Here is an 18,776-nt window from a genome sequence, read left to right on the forward strand (position 1 = left end):
GAAAATGCCTGTGTGATGTACAAAATTTATTTATTTAATAGCGCTCTAAATTCAGCAATAACATTTAATGCGTATAACATTACGATAGATGTAGTTGTAGCTTAAGACGTAATCGTTACACATTACTTTTCCAGTACAGTGGAACAACTAATATACAATAATGATCATATCTAGTACAATATTTTATATATACACAATATAATAAAAAAAAATGGTACAAATTAGAAATTTGCACATTGCTTTCTCATCATTTCAAAGAGAGGAAATTAGAAATTAGTATATTGCTTAATCAACATTTAAAGACGCACACAAAGCTCCTCTTATGAGGAAGCTTGTATTTTATTTGATGCATAATTACTATTTATTATTTTGGCTTCCTTATAGAAGAAGCTTTGTGTGCGTAAATGCCAAGATAAATTAACAAAAGAATGGACAGAATGGATATTATGTCAAAATAAGTATTTTATTTACAGGCAACGATAAAATATTATCATTTAGAATTATCGTTAATATACATCGGTCCAGTTATCAATTTAAAACCAATTTTTTTTAAATTTGGTTTTGCCATTTGTAAGAAAAATAATAAGAAGCACGAACATTCATGTGTGATCGAAAATTCTTTAATTTCGACATTTTATATACCTATTAGCGATTCCCTAATTTTTTGATCGATCCAACGACGATAATACGCTACGCGGACGTAAACTCCAGGTCTGTTCGCTTTGCCGCAATGTTGGCCCCAACTAGTTATCCCGTATAAACTGAAAGCTCCTAATATAAAAGAGAATACAAATTTTAACAGTGCTGTCACAAATACAAATATTAATTTAATTCAGAATATAATATTTTCTTTTTTAAAATAGAATTTTCAAACTTTAATTCTCGAGTAAAAAATTATAAAGAATTATATTCTTTCCAGATATAAAAATTTTTATAATATTTTCTGAATTTTACTATATTACTTGCCCATCCTATATATAAATATAGATTTTTACAATTCTGACTGCAATCTATATTATATTTAAAAAATTTATTGTTGTACGTGCGGCCCGTCGTACATGATATGATTTTTCATTATGATTAATTTATTGATTATATTTCAACATTACCATTATGGTAGCAGGCTAAAGGGCCTCCAGAATCGCCATCACATGTGTCGATACCCTCATCAAGATATCCAGCGCACATCATTCCGTCGCTTATGGCACCTTCACCATAAACATAACTAGCTCGGCAAACTGACTGATCTAACAAGGGCACCCAGCCATATCGTAAATCCTTTGATTGCGCTGCAAAAGAATCTGAAGTGTGTGCATCCTACGAGATTCAGTTTAAAGTAATTCTCTCCAATATATTTCACTTACTCGTCTTGCCTGTTTCAATACTGCCGAATCCGCTGATCGTGCAATTCAATCCCGGCGAATATTCAGTATTTTCAGACGGTAAGCAAATTGGCATGATATCTTTGCCAAGCGGAATGCCAAGGCCTTTAAGTAGAACCAAAGCAATATCATTGTTCATCCTATGACCTTTACGAAAGTCTTCGTGCACGTAATAATCCTCGATATTGGCTTCCACTTCCGTTCCTTCGTTTATCTGATAACGTCAAACATATGCATGTAAATATTTTTGGGAATTTCGTGATGATATATATAACTATATTTACTTGATTTACTTACATCCGTGTTATAATCTCCCGCACGTACAAAATAGGTGCCTTTGTTGTAACCTTCTAAACAATGTGCCGCTGTTAACACGTGTAGAGGTGATATAATAACAGCACCACACCAATGATTTGATCGACTGTGCCCTCGAACTCGAATGCTGGCCTAAATATTATTTAACAATCTCTTGTATCACTAATATCTCGCTACGCATCTGATCGCAATATTTATTTTAACATTAAATATAAAATAACTTATAGATGACAACAATTCTTCATTAATTATCGCAAAAAAATAAATCTAACATTTTCTTTGCAATAAAAATTATTTACCTGCCAGGGATAAGTGCCTTTTGGTGCAATGGAGCCATGCACTACTTTTTGAAATATTAAGTCTCCATCGTCATCGAAATCTTTGGCGCGCTGACCACAATTTGACGGAAGTAGCTCGTTAATGCTTTGTTCCGGATGTTCTTGGCGGTTTATCCAGTATGGCTGCTTAATAAGAAGGAACATCGGGAAATAAACGAACAAATCATGCATACACATGTGCATATTATAAAGTTTTGTCTATTTTGAGATTGTTATCAATAATATAATTATTACGACTTATGTCAAGTCATATTTTACCGTATATTTTTTAAACAATTAATCTTTAGACTTCCAAGATTATTTGCACAACATAAACTCCCAAGAGTCCCAAGTGGAGCGGAGATTTGTCGGAGAAAAAAGTGGTACAGGACTTTTTTGACTTGATTTGGTCGCAATTAAGAGTATGCTGGTGCAATAGTGCCCCAACTTTTATAAACATTTGTGTACACATGAAAGTTCCAAGGAGATTTCAATCATGTGGAAATTGCATACTCATGTGGAGTGGAAATGTACAATTATACATAGACCTCGTTATCCGAATAAAAATCCCGATGCGGGATCTCGCTTTTTGCGTCGAAATTGTAAACCCATGTGAAACTATTTTATGTTAGGAATAATCATTGTACGTTCGAATAGAGAAGAAAATTGGGAGTGGCGTATAATGAATAAGTACTTAAATAATTTTTATTTACTGGACAATGTAAATAGTAATCTATTTATTGTCTTTTATTAATTATATAGTTTGTTAGTGGATATATAATTATTGTGAATAATTGATCAATTCTTTTAGAGTAATTATAAAGACGTTTAAACACAAATTCTAGCTGCTATGCATATAGTCACAATGTTCTTCTTTGGTTCCACAACGAAGTATTCCATCTCGCATATTCCGCCATAAACGCACAATATTTTGTAAATGCACATCAGTTGACAGTTATTGGATCTACAAAATTCTCTGATTAACCATAAAATGATTGAATTCCTCACTTTTTAAATTATGATATGCACGCTAGCAATCACTATAAATTATTATTCTTGAGGCAATGCGACGACAAGAGTAACATAAAGACTGGCAACAATAGAGAGATGAAAGCTTCTAGTGTAAGTAATAAATATTGATAAATCCTACAGAAAGTCATACAAGCTCACTATTCTTATATATACGTTGTTCGAAAATTACGTGCATTCCCGACGGTTAAAAGTTAAAATCTTTTGTACGTTACTTAGGGACACGTCGTTTACAACGGGGGTTTTTCAAACTTCCTCGGGTGAGGGTCGTTTACAACATATGCCAATAAGGTTAAGATCGTTGGAGGTGGGTCCGATAATCTAACGATTTATCAAGATATTATTTTGAAAAATTTATAAAACAAAACTTTTTTACATAATTATAAAAAAAAATCATTTTATAGGCAGAGTAGCAGAGTACCTCGCCCCATTTGGGAGTTGAAAAGTTAAGCATTATACACATACTTTTCTATATACATATAAATATATCAAGTTCTAATATTATTGTAGAGCGTATCTCAAATGCACAGCCTGACAGATGATAACATTTAGTCTCAAAAATTGTGATAAAATGAATGAAGATTTGTTTTATTTACTTGGGCATTGTTAACATCTCCAGGTGAACAAATTACACCTGCGTCTTCGTTATGATCGCAATTATGTTGACCCCAATGGTTATGTTCGCATCGATATAATTGCGATTCGTTTCCATGACAGAAAACCTATTTTACAAAAATTAAGAAAATTATTTTAGAATATTAATAAAATATCGATTAAAAACAGCTAAATAATTAGGACATTGAAGATATATTAATTAAATATAAGGTATATGTATTTAAAGAAATATTAAATAAAGTAAGATAAATAAGAATTAAAAAATTTAACGAAGGAAAATCTCAAATATAAATATAACTCAAATGTAAATTAAAAGATCTTTTACAATAAAGATTGTTCAAGTAACAAATCTCTTTTTGCAAGAAATAAAAAATTAAATGTGAGCTACAAATGTAATACTTCATCGAGCCATATTGGTCCTTGGCCAGGCCCAAAGAAACCATTTTTCTTAGCTATTGCGATACCACCGTATCCCAAAGATCTGCAAATGACTATTGCCGTAGCATTTGTGAAATCATCATCGCACACGGTACCCCACACGCCATGATGACGCACTTCTACCCTTCCTTGCATAGGATTGCTGCCATTCTCCAAGCGCAACTCAAACGGTGCCTGAAACCGGAATCGTATAAAAATAAACAAATCTATCTATATCTATCTATTTTTACTTTTCTCTCAACTCTCTTACATCGCAATGTTCCGGATTCTCATCGGAATGATCTGGACAATCGACCACCTCGTCGCAAATAAAAGGAGTCGGTATGCAAGTTGGACTATTGTCGCATTTCCAGTAACCTTCCTGACAAGTGTTGACCGCGGTCTTGCAGATGACTCCAACAGCCTCTTCCGGTTGACAATTATGAACTCCCCATCTATAAACGGAAATATAAATAGTTTATTTAGCTCTACCAGTTCTAGTAAAATCGTTATTTTAAGCAACGTGTATAGCGATCGAGTGTTAGAAGAAATATTATGTTACAAGAAATAAGAAATAACATCAATCTTTTTACCCGTTAAAATCGCATTCCCGTAGTGTGGTCTCGTTTCCGCGACACTTCAACTGATCTACCATAAATCTCGTTGGTGGATCGAGATTTCCGTAAAATCCACCCGGCCTAACTTCCAAAGCTCCAAGATCGAAACCAAGCTCTTTGCAAATAACATCAGCATTGATTATACCAAAGCCGTCGTCGCATACCTGTCCCCAATGTCCTAGAACTGTTTGACAATGTGAACATTGATTAAAATTATAAAACATAGAAAGGAAAGAGAAAGAGAAGGAAAGGAGAACCATTTTGCTTCTAAAATATTTATTTCAGCCTTTCCTTATATAATTTTTTGTTATAAAAAAAATATATATATATGTAGATTCTATTTTTACGCATACAATTATCCACAAAAAAATTTATAATGAATTTTTTAAGAAATTAATTTAAATGTATATCACATGTAATAAGAAAGAAGCATTGGAACTAATATCATCAATAAAAATAATAAAAACCTTGTTGTATTACTCTAAAACATACTACATTATATATTTTTATCTACTTGATTTACTTGTCCACCTTTTTTATATATTCTTACAGTATATGTGTACTTACTTTTGACTTCTATTCGACCCTCATAACTATTATTTGCGCCAGCTAAGCGGATACCGTAATCAAAATTTTCAGCCGTGCAGATACTCTCATCGCTGCGATCATTGCAGTCGTTTTTACCATCGCAAACTTTTGTTTGATTTATACACTTGCGATTATCGCAAATATACATGCCATCACAGTTCACGCTTCTCTCCTTCAGTTCGTAATAATCGAACTCTTTGTCTGGTTTGAGTGCACCAGTCAAGCCGATGTTACTGTTACTCAACAAACACACGTTGCCATCCGATCTAAAACAGAACGTGCAGATGTATTTGTAACTTTATTAATTGTACATCATACACAAAGATAATAATTAATCTCTATAATCGATGTAGATCTCTGTGGACCTATTCTATAACTCTCAACGACAATTTCGTTGTCGTTATATTGTTGTTTAGTTTAATAAATAAAAATAAATAAATAATTTTTAACGAACTTATGGTTAAATGAGCGGCAAGTAAAATCAGCTTCTTTGCATCTTAAAGCACAGGTTTTTAAAGGTGTGTTCAACCATTTCTCCATATCGTAGCCCTCAAGTTTATGTTTTGCAGATTTTTCAAAGAGATTCAAATCCAATATACATTTTCTTTCGTCAGCTCCGTTTGTACAATCCTAATAAATAACATTACATTAAACTTTATAATAATTATGTTATCTACTCTGTATTGCTAATGTCGTTACTTGAGTAAAATAAACGATAAACACAATAATTATTAAAGAACTAAGATTTTTTAAAAACATAGAATTTTGGTAACCACTTCAAGTTATAATTTGTTTTGTCAATACACACACATACATGCGCTTTAAAATAGAAAAGTAAAGAATTACAAATTATTTATATTTTACCTTACAACCTCACACACACATATATTTATTACAAATATTTCTATTAACTTAAGATATACATATATATGTATATTCTACAAATTAAAAATTTGCAAATAAAACGTTTCTCGTCTTTAAATTTTCGTAAATAATTGGCATCTGTTACATGCCATATCGATCTGCTTTATGTAGAATTTTGTGTATATTGTATAAACGTTTATATCTCACCTCCTCTCCATCGCAAACCCATGGAGAGGGAATGCACTCTCCTGGAGTACATTCAAAATGTTTAGATTTGCATTGGCCAGTCAACATAGACCGTTTGGAATCTAAAAAAGAAAATAATTAATCGTGTACATAATGTATATTACAATCTTTATTTTGCCAAATGCCATCACTTTCTTCATAATTCAACTAAAAAGTTTCGGTTAGTAAAACGAAATCATATCAAATCTATACCAATATTTCCACAGGCAGGAATATCGCAATATTCACGCTTTCCAGTTTCTGTGAAGCACCACGGCCTCGATTCCTTTATCGGATTAGGATTTCTGCAATAGTTATGCGTTTCCAGTCGATCTCGAATTTCTTTATTAATAACCTACGATGATAGAAATTAAGTTGGACTTTGATTTAATCAACAGCATATTTTTTTAGATATACATATACACATATACATAGAAAAGCACCTACATTTATACGTAAGTGATGTGCGATTCTATCATCGGCCCACGGAAGACATTCATTTCCTGATATTGTTACATTGGCTTTGCCAGTGTATTGATTTCCTTTCCCGTAAACGCAACCTAGGCAGGCGAATATGAATAAGTAATATATTATTATGTTATGTATATATTATATTTATTCAATAATTCTTTAATAATACCGATATCATCATAAGGTCTCTTGCAAATAAAAGAATGCCCTTTCGAAGTAGTTGCGCAATCTTCAGTGTCCCAGAAGAAATAATCTGTGTCACAGGTCGATTCGGGTCGTTCGTGACACGAAAATTTTCGTTTCGTCACGATGCAAAGAGGACGAGAACCCACCCATGGTGGTTGTTCCGTATCGTTCATCCAGCCAGGCCACCATTTTGTAAATCTAACAAAATATTTAACGCAAAATTCAAAGATATGAGAAAATAATTCTTTTGAATTAATTTACTTTTAACAATCAGGAACAAATAAATGCGCGTTAACTCAAAGAAGTTATAATTGACTTGATAGAAAGAGAAAAGCAGATCAGTAATTTATCTTATTACATAGCTAAATATGCAAAGATATATCTAAAAATTAACAATAACAGAAAATATTAAACAAATTAAATAGAAGCTATAATATTCTGAGAATCATACTTGAATTTAGCATGAGCAGACTCCGCCCAGAGCCACAAGGTGCGACTCATGCTGGCGAAACCGAAGCCGGAAGTCATAATCGAGCTAACTTCCGGATACGATTGCAACAACCACTCCGAAATGAAGTTATTTTCCGCCTGGCTAGTGATGTCGATGAGGCGTGCATTCCTTCGTTTGCAGTGTTCCAATGCTTCAGCATGATTAAATCCGCTATCAGGACCAGCTAAGTGATAGCACTGTCCATTATGAGGTACTTCATCCTTGTGACAATGCGCGATTCGATTGGGAGTACATCGCACACCAATCGCATCTCTATCCACGCGACACTCTTGATTATGTGTGAATCTAAATTATCATCATTCACGGTACATTTTAGCGTAATGATTTTTGCTACAATTTGCTTCGTATAAAAAACATTGTAAACAAAAGATGGCTATAAACTTAAGAGACGAAAAAGAAGGAAAAAGTAATAATTACCAACATTTTATACTATAGTATTATTATTATTATGTGTGTATAAGAAATCCAGATTTTTATTACCTGATCATCTTTATTTAATAAAAGGAATATTTTTAAATCTTTGATAACTTATGTCTTACTTGCACGACTGAAATCTGGTTTCATTGCCGAAGCATGTTATAGTGTTTGCAGCAATCCAAGTTGGCATCTCATTGCGATTGTTTCTGCCTTGCCAAGCCATTTCTGCGCCTCTGTAATAAACAAAATAATCCGTACAATAATACATTTTCCCGTTATCGGGTTTTCCGTTATTATACGGATATACATATTTTTATATAGAATATATCGAGATACAAATTATATTCTGCGAAAACCAGATCCTACACATTAAAATATATAAGTTTAACAAATAACTAATAATTTTTACTATATTACTATCTTTATTTATTTAATAAATAAAGTTGAAATATCAGAAAAATTAGTATGATATAAAAAAATAATTATATATATTTAGGTAAGAAATCCATTAAAAATATATATGTATATACAGATATTGTATCGTTAATTGTTTTTACAGTCGTTTTATGATATTGAAAATATCTACACATATGTGCATAGCTAACGTGTAAGTATAATAATATAAATACTTTACAAAACGATTCCAACACAATTTTTAAGCTATAATAATTTTTCATTTTCTATACCTGATATACCCGAGTTGTCTACATAAAATATGAGCTTCCTTTAAAGTCCAACTATTTCTGGAATCGCATACAATGCCCCAACCGGGCAGCACACCTTGCACCTCAACATAACCATTATTAGGCCCAGAACCGCCTCTCAAACGAATAGTCTATTAATATATTAAATAAAATATTACTTTTTATTATAATTAAGGTTAAATTTTTTCAATTTATCTTTACATAAATGTTCTCACCTGACCAGATGTAGGCGTTAATCGAACAGATTTTTCCGAATGAGTCAATGGATGCACTGGCTGCACGTAATAAATTGGAAATGGAGGTTCTTCTAGAATAAAATTAAATAAATTATTTGTTTACTTACTTTATTTGGCTATCATTTTATTTAAACAATGTGATATATAATAATTTATATTGTATGTTGTTGGTGCCATGTATATATTTGACATATATTTACACGATTATAGTTTTATACATTAATGTTTCCACAAAGTTAACTAAAGTCATGCAAAAGCATAAGAAAGAAATACATGCAAAGGAATAAATCTAAGTTAGCTAACCAACTTGTGTATAAATAAATGTAATGTATAATACATAAATATAATAATATAATGTATAAATAGTACATAATAGTAAAAATAGGATAGTTGTATCTAAATTTTTTAATATTGCATAATATCTATAAAAAATTATTGTATAAAATAAGAATATTTAGCATGAAATACGTATTACAAGTAATTTGAAACATTCAATAAATAATAATTTGTAAATAAAAAAATTCAAGTTGGTTTATTATTGATATTAATTAAAGGTTCATCATAAATCTAACACTGCAATATTATTCTATGCGACAAAAAATGATAATACCTTGGCAGATCTCTTGCAAAAGCTTAATTTAAACTAAAAAGTTTATTTTATTATTGCATGATACTTTAAGCAGCATAACAATGCACAAGAAAGCAATTACGAGGAAAGCTATAAAAAAATCATTGAAGAATAACTTACCTAAATTATTTATTTTTTACGCGCGCACGCGAGCACTTATTTCATAGATAAAAACATATAAATTTATATCAAATTAAATCATCAACTTACTTTCTTGAAACGGAGCTGTTTCGATATTAAAAAGTTCGAGATCGGTATTTTTCGGACCGATTCTCATAACGACAGATGAAATCGTCGTCGTCTCAGTCTTATTTTCGAAAATCAGCCTGGGCTTCCAAACATTTTTGTCATCCAGTACATCTACGTCGTAATCATTTATTTCGGGTTCTATAATATTCGGAGGTCTCAAATCTTCATTACTTATCTCCGTACCGCTACCGTTCCAATGATTATCTTCACGTTCAATTAAATCACTAGATAAGTTGGAATCGCTTATGTTACCAGAACTAGGCAACTCTTTTTCTGTCATAGTGTTTCCAAACTCCCGTCCTCTTCTTGACAACTCGGGTTGTTTGTTTGGGATTTTTTCTGTTGTCGTCATCAGCGTCGTAAAAAACGGTGTATAATTATTTTTACCTGTTAAAGAAGAAACAGCTTTAGCTAAATGTTTAGATGTAAATTGCTGTGAAATTCAAGTGTACAATTATCGTCACTTTTGTCTAAATTATTAAGCTTAAGCCTAAGCGCACACAATCAATAAAATGATAATACAATTTCTAGCAGATAATTAGTACATAACGATCTCTAATGCACATTATATTAATGATAAGTAACTACCAAACTGCCAGTTTCTGTCAAAATAATCAAAATTTAAATGATATACAGAAAGAGAAAGAGAAAGAGAGAGAGAGAGAAAGAGAGAGAGAGATTTCATAATATATATAGAAAATTTTTAAACTCAAATTAATAACTAATATAGTAATAATAAGTTAAAAATAATTGATCATTAGAGGAAAATCAGCAGGTAATGTAAATTAATATTAAGCTTCATGAAAGAATAAATTATGACGATCAAATAAGATATATTAATAAAGTAATAAGTATACTATTAAAAGTATCATTCCAATTCATAGGTTTTTGAGTACTATGTGATTGCTGGCTCTTCGAATATCCTTGATTATCCTCAATTTCTTTCGTGATGTAATGACCTTTCAAGCCATTTGCATTAATATATATTCCATTTGGATAAAAGTTTGTTCTCGGATATTGAGTTGTATTCTCAGATTCTGCGACAAATTATAAAACGTTATGAGCGTAACTCTTATAATATTTTATGAGAATAATATATTAACTATTTGAATGATATTTTTTATATATCATCTATATAGAAATTTGTGGTATGTATTGTGGTATAAATTTGCATTTGTGGTATGTATTTACTCTCAAGTAAATAAAAGAATATATAATTTAAAGATCATAAATTCACCTACGAACCTAACTTTACTTGATTCTTTAAATTTAACGAGACATTTGTTTTTGACGCCCACTCTGCCATTTTTGCATCCGTCTCTCTATCAACCGTGCTTTGCTGATATATATTATTTCCGAATTGCCGTCGTAGTTTATCGTCTTGACTAGCCATGCCTACGAAACATTAAACTTTCTCATTCATATCTATAGTTATACAAGAAATTTTATGTCAAAAATACTCTCTTTATCTAACAATAAGCTACGTGAATTCCTGTTATAGATTTTTTTCTACAGATCGGTTTTTGATTAATACTTTTTGCATGAGTAGGTTTACCTCTTTTATTATTATCATCGAAGTTCACACAATATAATGATCGCGCCACTTTTGGCGCGTGCGCCATAGATTGGCCATCTTTCTGATGTAAATATTTTATTATATTTAAACATATAATTTATTTATTTACTTATCTTACTGTGTACATTTTCAATTTTTCACTATTAATTTATAGAATATATCTTGCAACATAATTTCCATGCATATCTCATTATATTTCATGCATCATAACTGCTAAGAAGCACCGTTATCTATATGTATATACTTGCATTGTTTCAATGATATCATGTTGATATAATAAAACTTGTGTACACACAATTCACAAAGTTAATTCATGCAACGTGCAAATATTTGTCAGTAAATTTGGCAACAGCACATTACTTTAGATTGTATTATTAACTTACTTTGTGTATACTAATTACAACAAACTTCTTTATATTTTAATAAATATACTCTATATATATATATAGTATATTTATTAATATATATAAATTAATATTTTATTTACCTTGATCCCACGGACGTGTCTGAATTTCCGGCTGTACTTGTTGATTTTGCTGATTATACCATGTACTCGGTTTGAAACTAGAAGATCTATTTGACTGATTCCAAGCGGTATTTTCTTGTCCTGCCCAAGCAGGAGATAATCTATCTTGTCGCGATTCATTCTGATTCCAATCTTCAGCAAATTTATTGCCACTGTTTAGCAAAACATTTCCAGCGGGTGGAAAAGTACGATTGAAACTGGGATGATAAAATTTTGGATTCGTCCTGGTATAATCTTGCCTATTTGAAGACAAATCATGATCGGTCCTTTGAGTAGTTGGCAAATCACCTTTAGCAACGCCAAAAAACTTTGTTTCGTTATGTTTATTATGAAACTGATTACTGTCTTCATTGTATCCTCTAGGAGGAAGATATGATTGAAATCTTTGATCTGTTTCGCTCGATGCAGCATGTTCGGAATAATGATGATCGTAATGGCCGGAATCGTGATGGTGGTCGTGATCAGAAGGCCAATGACTATCACCTGCATTTGGAGTATATCCTCGGTATCCTTGATCGTATCTTCGATCGCTAGTAGTAGCAGTAGAGCTATCTAAGTTCCAAGTTGAATTTACTGGTGGATTTGACATAGGTCCATAATTATGATAATGATGATGATGATGATGATGATGATGATAACCGGGAGGATAATATCCATGATCATAACGATGATCTTGATTTCCATGCTTGTACCACGATCCTTCTGGACGTACAAAATGATAAATTCGTTGTGCATTTGGATCAGTTCTATGGTTTTCCGCCCATTGCCTATCCGAATGATTTTGAAATTCATAATTGCTATCAGAAGATTGTCTCAAATTTCCACTACTTGGTTTCCATTCTGGACGATATGGTCCATAATCTTGATTTCCATATACATGGCCGTAACTATTATGATAATTAACAGTGTGCTCAGAACGATTATAAAATGGCCTCGGGGCCATTGTTGTCCACGTTGGTATCCAAGGTGAGCTTGAAGATGTTGCAAATGGTCTCCAGGTTGATCTCAATGTTGGACTCATTGTCGTGTTATATTCCGATCGAGGAAAATGACCACGGAAGCTAGACGTATGATTATAGCGACTTGGATTTGACTGTGATGTAGTACCTCGAAATCCTCCAGCAAATGGAACCCAAGTACTATCCTCTGTCCTGTATACTTTGTCATCAGATTTATCTATTAAATTAGAAAATTATAAATTTATAAATATATCTATTACAATTATTTTTAGAATATTTCAGAAAATATTAATTAATAATAGATTCCGTAAAAAATAATTTACATACATAATCGTTTGATTAATGATTGTTTGATTCATATTTAATATTGATCGTTAGAGTAATATATAGAATTTGTCAAGATATGCTTTGCCAATACATCTACAAATATATCGCACTTAATTAATTTCTTATTATTAATTTTTCTAGACGTGATGGCTTACTTTAAGAAAAATGCTAAATTACTAAAATTAACAGTTTGCACTATTTGTTACAATCATACCTGTTTCTGTTTTACAATTGGGTACGTTATATGGCCAATCACAGACCGTTGTAACAGGATTAAAAGCTGTTCCAGGACCACAGTCCATCACATAAGTAACACCGTTTGCACATTGAAGGAACTTTTTGCATGTCTCCGGATGGGGCAATAGTCCGGTGAAATCCACAGGACACGTAATTTTTTTAACTTCAACATATTGCGCTTTGTCGTGTTCAGATTTTACATTTGGAGGTGTAAGTGGAATTTTTTCATCAGATTTAAAAATGTCTGTATAATAAAACAGATTTAAATAAAAAATGTCTATTACACGATAAAAAAAACGAGTTATTTCTTCTAGTAAGTAATCACTTAATGCTACCTTCGCAACCTTTTACATTATGCGGCCAATCGCACACACCAATAGCAGGGTTGAAAACCGTTCCAGGACCGCAATTCATAATATAAGTTGCACCGTGCGCGCATTGTAAAAATTTCGTGCAATCTCCATCATGTGGTAATAAACCGATCAAATGAGGTGGACATTTTGGTTCCTGTATCAAATACCAAATAAATAGATAAAATAGAGTGAAAGACAAAATTAAATTTCGATTTATGATAAATAATGATAGATTTTCAAAAAACGCACTTGTAATTTTTGTAATTTTCGATTAATTTGGAAATCAGAATCTGGCTCCCTGAAATACACGGATTTGTCTTCGTAGCATTTTACTTTATGCGGAAAATCGCATTCCAGCGTATCAGGATTAAAGTGAGTGCCTGGAGCGCATGGTTGGAGAAATGCACGACCCTTCCAACAATTGACGAAAAATTTGCAATCTGGTGGATAAACAAATTGCCCTGTAGAATTGTCATCGGGACACTGAACATCCAATCGAGAATTATATCGAGCCACTTTGTGCTGTGATTTTTGTGAAAGAAGTAAATTTTCCTTTCGTGGTTTCTATGTAAAAAGACAAAGCCAATATCAATATAATGCAAACATCTAATAAATGATATCAAGTCAAGATTGAAATAAATTTAAAGAACTTTTAGATGTTTTTTAAGTTTTTTTCTAGAATTTGATCATATAAATTTTTTCTTTTATTTAGAATTTGAGATCATATATAATATATAATATAAAACCATCTTATGTCTGTGTGTCAATAAAGATATATTGAATGGAATTATTATATTATGTAATCTTGAATGTATAAGTACGATACTGTATAACGTATAAAAAAATTCTGCTTAGAGACATAGAAAAAAAATTACCGTGCTGTCAATAGCTACACCTTCGTACAAATCCTCGTACGTTTCTTTGGTCTCGTCGTTTCTCGATGGATGCTTATGCTCAAAATCAATCTCATTTTGAGGCCGACCGCGAGTTCCATATTTTGATTCATCCTTAAAATGTCCGTAATTTTTATCAGACTCTGTCAAATCTCCATATTCAAAAGGAAATTTTAAACTTTCTTGTTGCTCCAACTTATCGAATTTGAAATTGCGCTGTTGTTCTGGGATTTTTTCAGAAATTTGTTCAGAAACTTGCTGAGGAATGTCAATTTGTGTTCTTTGTTCAATTTCGCTATCCGAAGCCTTTCGCCAAGGGCTCCAATTCTTTATGCCAGATTTAGGTGTAATATCGTCTTGTGATTGATACCATTTTGAAGTAGGAGATGTTGTTTGAACACGCGGTTCCTTCTCGTTGTCAGTCGAATGCCAAGGAAGCACCGATTCACGACGCTCTGGCGGTTTCGTAGTTGTCAATCTTGGATCATAGATCTGCAGTGATAATAGAAATCAATAGAAAAACATCAAACACAGTCTTAACTTTTATTGTTGAAATTAATATACCAAAACAAATCAATATTTATGTCAAATTTCCTTATTTTATTAGCGTGAGTAAAATATTTATATACTTTGAAATTAATAATAATAAATATATTTCTTTTATCTGATTACAATGAATGCAATAAATTACATACGCGAATAAGTGAAGGAGATATGTTTGACAATTTCTTGAATAATTGCTTTATTCCTTAATTTTTGTTGATAATAATCACATGTATTTTATTTCAAAAATTAAGATTTGAGCACTCGGTATTTAGCATATGTGATTTAAATATCACACCTTCGTTTATAATTATATTATTTCCGTATCGATATGCACGGGGATATAATTATTTATTTCAAATTATGTTATATATATACTTTACGGTATAAAACGATTTAAACATAATTTTTGAAAGTTCTAGCAATTTAATAAATAAATATTCAAATTAATCTTATTTAAAAGCATAGTTAATTATTGTACATCGTGTGCGTATGCAAAAAAAATTATAATGTTTTACATTACAGAAAAATATGCCTCGGAATAATTTAGATAAATATAAAAATAGATTAAATGGTCATATCAATATTATTATTCTCAATATTATTATATGTGACATATAGTAAGTTCAAGTTAAGAGAAAATATATTGATGACACACATTTTCAGTCTCCGTCTAATAAATTACACATTTCTGCAGTCTGATTGTCACATCTGGTACTTAGTAAATTTACATTACGTTTCAGATATGTCGTTATATAACAGAGGCGATCAATCAATACAAATATTTTTTAACCCAATTCATTAGGTTCTGGTCTCAAAACAGCACGCTATTTATTATATATACTATATATATTATTATTACATCGATAAAGAAATAAAGTATATTTTTATTTTTATCAAACAATCAATTTGAAATTAAAGTAAGTTTTCTCGCTCTATCGATCTTGGAAAAAATAATAAAACCCTTGCATTTTGCAAATTCGCATTTTCTCGTACACATTATTATATACATATAATAAACATTGATACTTTTGGTAACGCCAAATTCTTTTTATTCGAATTTTAGCCAGCCCATTCCATATTTAAAATATGATTTTAAACTTTCTAAACAAAAACAAAAAAAATTAAATTAAAATAGCTACATGTATCACTAAAAGTCACTCTCGCAAGCAAACAATCCCACCACGTACCGCGGAAGAAAAAACAGGTACATAAATAAGGCAGAAAGCGATGTAGAAATAACTAAAACACGGCGTCATTTTCGATACTTCCGCGATACACCGAGCATCGTACTATACTGATCCTCGTCTCTTTCTAAAATCGCCGAGCTTGAATAGTGATCAACACCGTCTTAACCAGAAACAGATATCAATATACTCGAGGAAACAAGTGCTCTGATTCATGGAAATCGGAATGTTATCACTTAGAAAGGTCGAGGATCATCTCAAAAGATAATGGGACAGAGAGAGGAGAAAAGAGTTCTCTCGGTATGATGTGTGCTCACGCACACGTACATAAAATAGAAAAAAAGGATGCCGACAAGCATGAGAGACGACGCAACAAACGAACAACTGCAAACAGAACTGTTTGCCAATTGACGATGAGAGCGAGCAAACTTCTGCTCGTTGATAATTAATGCACGCCGCGCCGGCTTTATAAAAGGACCGACACGAGAGACACAGATAACATCGAATGACAAATGGATAAGATTGTTATTTCATTCGATTGAGCTCCCTTTTGGAATCTCGTCACGGAGAGGAGATACATTTACAATTATATCGATGACCTCAAAATCATGTTTTACAGTTTCCGCGCGGGAACTTAAAGTCGCAGCTAATACGGACCCGCGTCGCTCGGTGGGTGCAAGTGGGAGGTAACTGAATCGAAAACGTAAGTGAGCTGACACGTCTCCAGTTTACATTTACCGCCGCTACACATTATATATATGTATAATACTTGCTGCAGTCCAGATATACCTTCCAGGTATGCCGACACCGTGTAAGAATTGCCATCCTGTGCAAAAAATAATACACAAAAATCTATTAAATAATGTTTTTTTTTTATTAAGTATTAGACAGTAATAAAAACAGTAATAAAACTATAGCTTAACGAAATAATAAAATAAGCCAATATTTTTAAAACTAGATATTTGTTTTCACATTCCATGACACAATATAAAATCATTTTAATGAACTTCACGAACTTCACTCTTTATTCTCTTGGTTGCAGCGAAAAGTGATAACAATGTAACAAAAGCAATGAGATCAGCAAATAAAACAACATCACATTTCTGAAAATATTTAGGCGCAATTACAAGAACGTGATCGAAAGATTGTGATATTTATTGAAAGTCGCATCATAGTTTGGTGGGATTCGAGTTTCTCCGATGTCAATCGTCACCGCGGAAACATGCGTTCTTCCTGACGTATGCCATATATTATAGAAATATAGACGAAACATAGGATGAATTTACCTGTAAAAAGTCGATTATCTGTTTGGGATGCATAAACGAAAGTCACTCTCGCGTGTGATACTCTTTTCGCGTCCACGCGTCAGAATGTCGCTCTTTGATAGTCGCCTATCACTGTTCCTTGCATCTTGCATCGCATCGGTGTGTTTGCTATTATAAGTGACGATCGATGACGATAGAGATATCGCACTATCATAACTACTTTCGATGCTCGCCAAATTACATTTCTGCAGTTCGCCGACTCAATCAATGTCAATATACGTGCGAAAATAACTGGAAAATAACTTAATAACGTTTTCATTTTTAGTTGTACTACTTGTAATATCTTATCCCTTAACGTAGTGCATACGTGGGTCTACGGCGCGCGACGTCCAAGCCAAAGTGATATCTGCTCGTAACTGTAAAATTGCAAGCCTGCCAGAAGATATTAAATTTAATAATGACTGTAAAATCGTCAATTTTTAAAAATATACTTTAAGGTAGCGAAAAATAGCGTCGAACGTGACAGACCTACGTATGCACTTAGAAGGTACCGAAAAAATGTATGTACATTAGAAGTTATTTTTTAATTAACAACAGAGGAATTGGTTATTACACTAATGACATGGAGTTTCAATAATAAATAGAACAAGCATAATTTAAATTAATATTATAATTTTATTTGTACAATGTTATAACACACAAGTATCTGTACAAAACAGGAATGGAATTTTTCAAAATATTTTTGCGTCTTTGCAATAGCTCCTCTCTCGTAAACTAAAATTCTCAACCACGATTACCACATCCTGTACGGTCTCTCAGAGGATAGTCACAAGTACCTATAGCCGGATTAAATTCTGTTCCTCTACCACAGCTCATCACGAAGCAACCACTCAAATCGCATTGTTGAAACTTGCTGCAATCGTTCGGATAAGGCAATACAGTCGCCTGTAAATAAACAAATAATCCAATTTTATCTCTTACAATTAGCCACGATAAAGAAGAGAGAATATGAATAAAGGTGATATATTTTATTCTATAAAAAGCTGTAGCAAAAACTATGGAAATGGAAGAAATATGAATATGAAGAAGCACGTATATATTATTTGCAAATTTTTTGTTAAATAACATAATCACAGCTT

At 32.0% G+C, this 18,776-nt stretch overlaps 1 protein-coding gene and 2 long non-coding RNA genes across 13 annotated transcripts in view; 2 read left to right on the forward strand and 1 right to left on the reverse strand.

The window, feature by feature from the left end:
* The window catches only part of LOC139773065 (uncharacterized), a 111,405-nt gene that overhangs the window by 1,544 nt on the left and 91,085 nt on the right, over positions 1–18,776 (forward strand). The window lies entirely within an intron of this gene.
* LOC139773047 (uncharacterized) lies at positions 14–17,797 on the reverse strand. Of its 11 annotated transcripts, XM_071707245.1 has the most exons (29): positions 17,659–17,797; positions 17,162–17,198; positions 14,625–15,134; positions 13,999–14,313; positions 13,732–13,903; positions 13,374–13,640; positions 11,835–13,049; positions 11,017–11,166; positions 10,629–10,808; positions 9,733–10,158; positions 8,874–8,965; positions 8,641–8,789; positions 8,077–8,187; positions 7,478–7,822; positions 7,010–7,224; positions 6,817–6,929; positions 6,583–6,724; positions 6,352–6,452; positions 5,735–5,910; positions 5,260–5,546; positions 4,669–4,876; positions 4,347–4,530; positions 4,058–4,270; positions 3,640–3,765; positions 1,997–2,161; positions 1,680–1,829; positions 1,365–1,596; positions 1,110–1,301; positions 14–771 (listed from the first exon to the last, which is right to left on the reverse strand). In XM_071707245.1, the coding sequence occupies exons 2-29, from the start codon at positions 17,195–17,197 to the stop codon at positions 635–637; spliced, it is 6,609 nt and encodes a 2,202-aa protein (XP_071563346.1). In that variant the 5' UTR covers position 17,198; positions 17,659–17,797; the 3' UTR covers positions 14–634. The 11 variants fall into 11 exon arrangements, with proteins under 11 accessions (XP_071563346.1, XP_071563347.1, XP_071563343.1 ...); XM_071707246.1 differs by lacking the exons at positions 17,162–17,198; positions 17,659–17,797 and adding an exon at positions 16,376–16,896 and having other exon boundaries at positions 10,668–10,808; XM_071707242.1 differs by lacking the exons at positions 17,162–17,198; positions 17,659–17,797 and adding an exon at positions 16,376–16,895 and having other exon boundaries at positions 1,997–2,158.
* On the forward strand, positions 16,970–18,374 carry LOC139773050 (uncharacterized). Its single transcript, XR_011718252.1, has 2 exons — positions 16,970–17,168; positions 17,415–18,374. It is a non-coding gene; the product is annotated as an uncharacterized lncRNA (long non-coding RNA).

This window comes from Temnothorax nylanderi, unplaced genomic scaffold, assembly GCF_030848795.1.
Source record: "Temnothorax nylanderi isolate EJ_2023f unplaced genomic scaffold, tnyl_v1.0 TNYL_tig0056_pilon, whole genome shotgun sequence".
Classification (NCBI taxonomy): Eukaryota; Metazoa; Arthropoda; class Insecta; order Hymenoptera; family Formicidae; genus Temnothorax; species Temnothorax nylanderi.